The sequence below is a fragment of the Manacus candei genome, unplaced genomic scaffold, assembly GCF_025592945.1.
Source record: "Manacus candei isolate 608988 ecotype Guabito, Panama unplaced genomic scaffold, ASM2559294v1 h1tg000081l, whole genome shotgun sequence".
NCBI classification, from domain to species: domain Eukaryota; kingdom Metazoa; phylum Chordata; class Aves; order Passeriformes; family Pipridae; genus Manacus; species Manacus candei.
In genome coordinates this window covers 5,943,038-5,949,037 of record NW_026138129.1, presented here as the reverse complement: position 1 = coordinate 5,949,037, position 6,000 = coordinate 5,943,038, and the positions used below count along the sequence as shown (strand labels likewise).

At 44.0% G+C, this 6,000-nt stretch overlaps 1 protein-coding gene across 2 annotated transcripts in view; it reads left to right on the top strand.

The window, feature by feature from the left end:
* The first annotated feature begins 234 nt into the window (after positions 1–234).
* SHPRH (SNF2 histone linker PHD RING helicase) overlaps positions 235–6,000 on the top strand; it is a 56,442-nt gene continuing 50,676 nt past the window's right edge. The window contains exons 1-3 of one of the 2 annotated variants that reach the window (XM_051811287.1): positions 235–488; positions 2,385–3,054; positions 3,425–3,554. In XM_051811287.1, coding sequence (XP_051667247.1) covers positions 2,416–3,054; positions 3,425–3,554 — 769 coding nt within the window. In that variant the 5' untranslated portion in view covers positions 235–488; positions 2,385–2,415. The remainder of the gene's footprint in view (positions 489–2,384; positions 3,055–3,424; positions 3,555–6,000) is intronic. The other variant, XM_051811286.1, reaches the window with a different exon arrangement.

The window sequence follows — 6,000 nt, the reverse complement described above, 5'->3', positions numbered from 1 at the left end:
CACCTCCCAGCCCCGCACCCGCCCACCGCCTGTGATGTCACAGCCCGTGCCCGCCCGGCCCCGCCCCACTGAGGGCAAGGGCGTTTTCCCCGCCCCCTCACCAGGATGCACCCACTGCGCCTGCGCTGCTCTCCACTCTTCCTGTTGCTTTCTTCCGCCGGCGCGCGGGGTGGGCGGAGCAAATGTCACTGTCCCCGGAGCCCATTGGCTGCCGGCCGGGCCGGCGCGGGTGCGCGCGCACTCTCGTGCCCGCCCCCTCCCCATTGACCCCGCCCTCCGCTCCCCGCCGGGGGCTCCGTCGGGCACCGCCCGGGGCCGAAGGGTCGCGACCCCCGCACCGCCCCCCTCGCACCGTCCCCCCCCCGCACCGTCCCCCCCGACACCGCCCCCCCGCCGCCGCCGCCGTCGCTGCCACCGACACCGCACGGGGGGGCCCCGCCCGAGCCGGGAGTAGCCACGGCCGCCGGGGCCGCAGCGTCACCGCTTCGGTACGTCCGGGGCTCCGAGCCCCGCTCTCCTCGCCCCTCACCCTCGCGGCTCCGAGGGGTCGCTTCTCGGGCGGTGAGCGGCCGTGCCGCGGGCGGCGAGGCTGGGCGGCCCGGGGCCTGGGCGAGTCGCCTGTGCGGGGAGCCGTGGGTGCCGCGGGCCAGCTGCGCGGTGACCGGGGGTGCGGCGGGGCCGGGTCACCGCGGCCGCATGGACCCCTCCAGGGGCTGTCGCGGAGTGTCTCATCTCTCTGGCCTCGCCTTCCCAGCCTTCAAGTCACTTTCCTCGCTCGAGACAACGAGCTGTGCCCGCGTTCCAGCGGTGGGGCGCGGGGGGGGAGGCCCCTGGCCCGGGGTTCTGGGGCGCTCGGTGCAGCGTTCAGCCCCAGGTCGCTCACGGGCCCCGCTGTGCAGGGGTGCTGCTGCTGCGGGGTGTGGGCACGGTCGTCTCCAGGTCGCGGGAGTTTTAAACGTCTCTCACTCACACAGAGCGGTTCTCCCGCTTTGCTCGTCAGAGTGCGGTGCCCAGGCTGGCGCCCACGTGCATTCCGGTATGCCCTAGGGATCCCTCTGCCTCTGGGTTAAGTGCCGTGTTTGCTTCCGTCAGGGTTGGCTCCGATTACTGTCAGCATCGCTTCGTGTGCATGGACATTGCTTTGAAAAACTCACCTTCCCTCAATTCTGTTGTCTGTAACTACCTGAAAGGATGTTGTGGCAAGGTGGGAATCGGCCTCTTCTCCCAGGCAGCCAGCGACAGGACGAGAGGACATGGCCTCAAGCTGTGCCAGGGGAGGTTTAAATTGAACAGTAGGAAGAATTTCTTCACATGAAGAGTGATTAGACACTGGAATGGACTGCTCAGGGAGGTGGTGGAGTCACCGTCCCTGGAGGTGTTTAAGGAAAGTCTGGATGTGGCACTTAGTGCCACGGTCTACTTGACATGGTGGTGCTCGGTCATAGGTTGGACTCAATGATCTCTGAGGTCTTTTCCAACCTAATTGATTCTGTGATTCTGTGTTTGCAATTCAAACAGGCAAGATTTCTGTATTCCAGGATGTTTCCTTTGGCTTTCATAAATCATCAAACAGTGTTTGTTTATTGTTTTGGTTTTGTTCTGTTTTGTTCTATGCCCAGGTTGAGTCAAGAATTTAGATGTGCATCTTGACTTGACTTTGCAGTTAGTCAAAATCAATAAGACTATCCATTTAGTTTGATGATTGGTCCTACTGAAATGCAATAGAATAACTAAAGGCTCTTCTGTAAGCAGTTTGTGTATTCAGGTCCCAGGATGCACAGTTTTCTGGGAAAATAAAGTATTGGATACTAGTAGGAAGGTCACTGGGGACTTCGAAAGACAGAACTTGATACCTTAGGCTCTAAACCATATTTTATGTAATGGCAGCTTCAGACTAGCCCTGTGTCAAGTTTGCTTAAAATTTCATGCCTATTTAGGCTTTGAAAGGAAAGAGGAATTTTTTGTGTATTTTCCCGACACCCGCCCCCAAATCTCCTGTACTTCCTGCACTTTTGTTCGTGGAGTTTCTTTTGCTGTCTCCCTCCACCCCCATCTTTGAGGATTCCTCTGGTTCTTGGTTTATATCTGTCCCACAGAGTCTGAGTAACAGCTGTGAAAGGAAACATTCTTGTTGATCTCTGTCTGTCTCTGTTTGGCAAAATTATAAGATCTAGCACAAGGCAATGCTTCATGTCCAGTTTTGTGTGATGGCACAGGAATAGGAGAGGCTCTATAAAACTAATACTTTTGAACAATTAGAGTTTTTACTGCATATGTTTGTGTCTGAACATTTTGCAAGTTGAGCTACTGTTGCATGGTAAAATTTTAGTGTGGGCATTTGATTTTATAATGCTTACTGCTGACTGATTTACTTCATTTTGCAGGGACTGAAAGTACTGTTGAGAAAACAACAAAATGAGTAGTCGACGAAAACGCGCACCTCCATCGAAAGTAGATGAGGAGAAGAAGAAAAAGCTCTGCTGGAACATGCATGAAGACCGGAGAAATGAGATAGTAACGTTAGATGATGAAGTGACTAATGAGGACCATGTTCCCGTTCCAAGCACTTCTGCATCCTTCATTGTTATAAATGATGATAGCACTGATGAAGATCTTGTACAAAAAGAAGGCAGTGGCTCAAAATCTGTTAAGTTTTTGACAGTTAATGATGAAGAAGACTCTTATTCCATCTTGACTCCTGTGTCTGTACAGCTAAGTATTATAGTCTTGCCATACCGTGCAGATGGGTCCTGGAAGGTTTTGTTGGGAGAATTTGCTCTACATCTTCCTTCTGAACAAATTCTAGCTGACGAATTCCACGAAAGGAGCTTTACTTTAATGAGAGGAGACTCTGACGATCAGCTGCAGGTCTGTGTTCATGAAAGAAGTGAAGAAGAGTATAGTAATGAAACTAAAGAATACCTGGGTGCTTATGAACAACGTATTTTGGTGGAACCAACTTTAAGTGGTGAAATATTGGAAGGCTTGAGATGGTTGCAAAAGAAAAAGATAATTGGACTTTATCAAAGACCTGGAGAGGCTCAGACTTTAAAGGTATGCATTTGTATACATTTTGAAAGTTTTTCCGTTTGAAATGTAAAATAGAAACCTCTGAACAACAAAGTCTGGCAGCTACCATATATTTTATAATGTGATGAAAATGTATAGTTTCTACATGCTTTTGTAATGTTTTCAGTGTGTTTTTTTCTGAAAATGACTTTTTACTTTTTCACTATTAGCAATGCATTACCCAAAGGAATCACAGAATCTTTTAGTTACAATTCCTCTGTATGGTATTTTTAGTAGATTTATTATATCTGTCTATACTTGCTGATTTTCAAAGCACTGTTGTTATTTTCATGTTCTTCTGTTTATAATATTCTTGTAATTTTAACAGCTAATTAAATTATTAACCCTTTCACAGGTTGGAATTTACCTTCTTGAAGCTGGGCTAAGTAAACCAGAGTTTCTCAGTGATGGAGGTGGAAGGCCCAAAAAAGCCAATCAGCTGATTCAAAAACTCATGGAAAAGTTCTACAGTTTTTTAATTCCAGGTAATGCAATAAAGTTGATTGTTGACAAACAGTTTTTGTTATTAAAGTGTGTCTTGTGTGGTAGTTTTAAATGTAAGGAAAAATGGTAATTATTCCTGCCATCTAGACTGACTTTTACTTTCAAGGTAATGTTGTTAGATATGTCAATATTATTATCTGACCATTAATCATATGCTAATTAGTTTATGCTGAAATTAGAGGTGATAATATTTCTTCTGTACAGATAAGGCACTGAAACACAGAGATGTTTGAGTCCTTACCTTTTTGGGAGTAAATACAGTTTTCACTGATTCTTGTGGGTTGGTTGAACAGATCTACAGTAGCTTCTCCGAGTTACACAGGAACTATTTAAATGAACCAGGAATTAAATTTGGAAAAATTTTGTTCCCAGGTTGGTGCCTATCAAAAAACTATGGAATAGATTTCTGTGTGTTTTATATTGTATAGCAATTATAATGTAAACCACTACAAAATGCAGCTTTATGACAGTTCTGAAAATATACCACTAAAGATTTACAACTTCAGGCCTTGTTGTCATTTTGGAATTGAAGATATGTTTACCAGAATATAGTCAGTAGTAATACAGATTTATAGAGTGATAAATGATGGCTTAGGAAACTTGTGAAAAAAAAACAGTCTTGTTCCGGAGTGTAGTATTGATTCAAAGTTTGAGCTGAAGACTGACTCAATAACAGTGACTGTAGTATTCTGAGTTTGAGGGTTCTTGCAGAAGCAAGAGAAGCCTAGCACCCCCATACCATTGTACTTAATTTAAAAAGGCAGAATTGTGTAAAAAATTAGGCAACTTGCTAAAGAGAAGCTTAAAGTGAATGCTAACAGAATAAAATCTGAACATCCTTTCTTGATGCGAAGAACAAACGTGGAACTGTAAGAAGAGATTTGAGGTGTACCAAGGGATGGGCCAGTATAGCTAAGTATGTGGGGAAGGGAAGATATTGCGCATAAGAAGTCATCCTTCCAAAAACTGAAGTAATCTGACTGACACAGACGTGTCAGTGTAAGTTTAAAAGCACAATAAAGCAGATCCAAGAAGTCTGAAGTATAAGTAGTTTAAGGTATAGAAATGAATAGTAATGGTTTTAAATGTATTAGGAGAAATACGTCATCATACATGTATTAGAAGCAGAATATTTGCCAGAGAATTTATAGACTTGAGATGACTAAGGCATATGATAGAATGCTGAAATAAAGTAATGCTATAGCAGAAAGCACATTTTTCTTCTCTGCATATCTTCTCATTGAGGAAGGGTTGGGGAAAGAGATTGTTTGCAAAGAAAATGACCAGTGACTTATTCTGAGATCCAGAATAATTTTCTGCTGGGATCTGAGGCATCTGTCTTCACTACTCTAAAGGATATATTTTTATGGACTACGTGGTTCAGTGCTGCTTACAAGTGAAGAGGCATTTGCTGGAAGGGAAGACATACGCCTCAAAGTTACTGGAGCAAGAATGTGGATGTGAGTGATTGTGTTGCTAGTTGCTATGTCTTAACTTTTCAGAAGCCATGTAACCAGGTCAGGTTCATAAAGCAGCTGTGTTGCCAAATGGTAAATATTCTGACCATTTTTCACCATGTACGTTTTGGTGTAGCATAAAATAACAACAGAGTCTTGATTTTATGCCAATGAATGCTGTTTAAATGGCTAAGTAAAATAGCTATTGTGGAGAGGAGAAATAAATGATTGGTAATCATCAGTCAAGTCCTACAAAGGCATGTGCAGCTTAATGTATGCTTTGAGAAAAAGAGCGATTGGTGAAATGCTATCAACAAAGTTTAAATATATTATTCAGCATAACAGAGATGAACAACAACTAAAAGCTTGCAAGCAGATTAGGCAGTGCAGCTTCAGTAGAAATTCAATAGATAAAAGTAGAGCAATGCAAAAGAAAAAAATTATGGCCTCTTTGCTAATTGTTGCAACTTGGGTTGTAGTTGAGTAGGTAGGTGTAGAGCTCAGTAAATGTATCACCTTAGTGTTCAGTGCTAGTCAAACCAAATCTAAGGTAAACAGTTATCCTGGAAGTATTAGAGAACAAAACAGGATCGTTAAACCACTATGTAAGTCCACAGTGTGCATTATGCTGTGCTCTGAATTCAGAAAAAGTGTGTCACACAAAAGAACAATATTTTTGAGGGAAGACCCCAGGTGATTACACACTGTGAAACTAGTTTCATTTTCTAACAGTTTTTAAACACCTCCTTATTGATGTAGCATAAAATAATATATCCTTGATTGTATGCTGATGAATGTATTCCTTTTAAGCACTTCTAGCAACTTAGTCATGTTTAAAATCCACCTATTTAACAGAAATAGTTGATTTTTTTTTAATTGCTTGTACTTATGTATTTGAACACTTGTCAGCATCCATCTAAAGTGAACTCTATGCAGCAACATTCCAAGATGAGGTTTCTTGTTCTTCCCA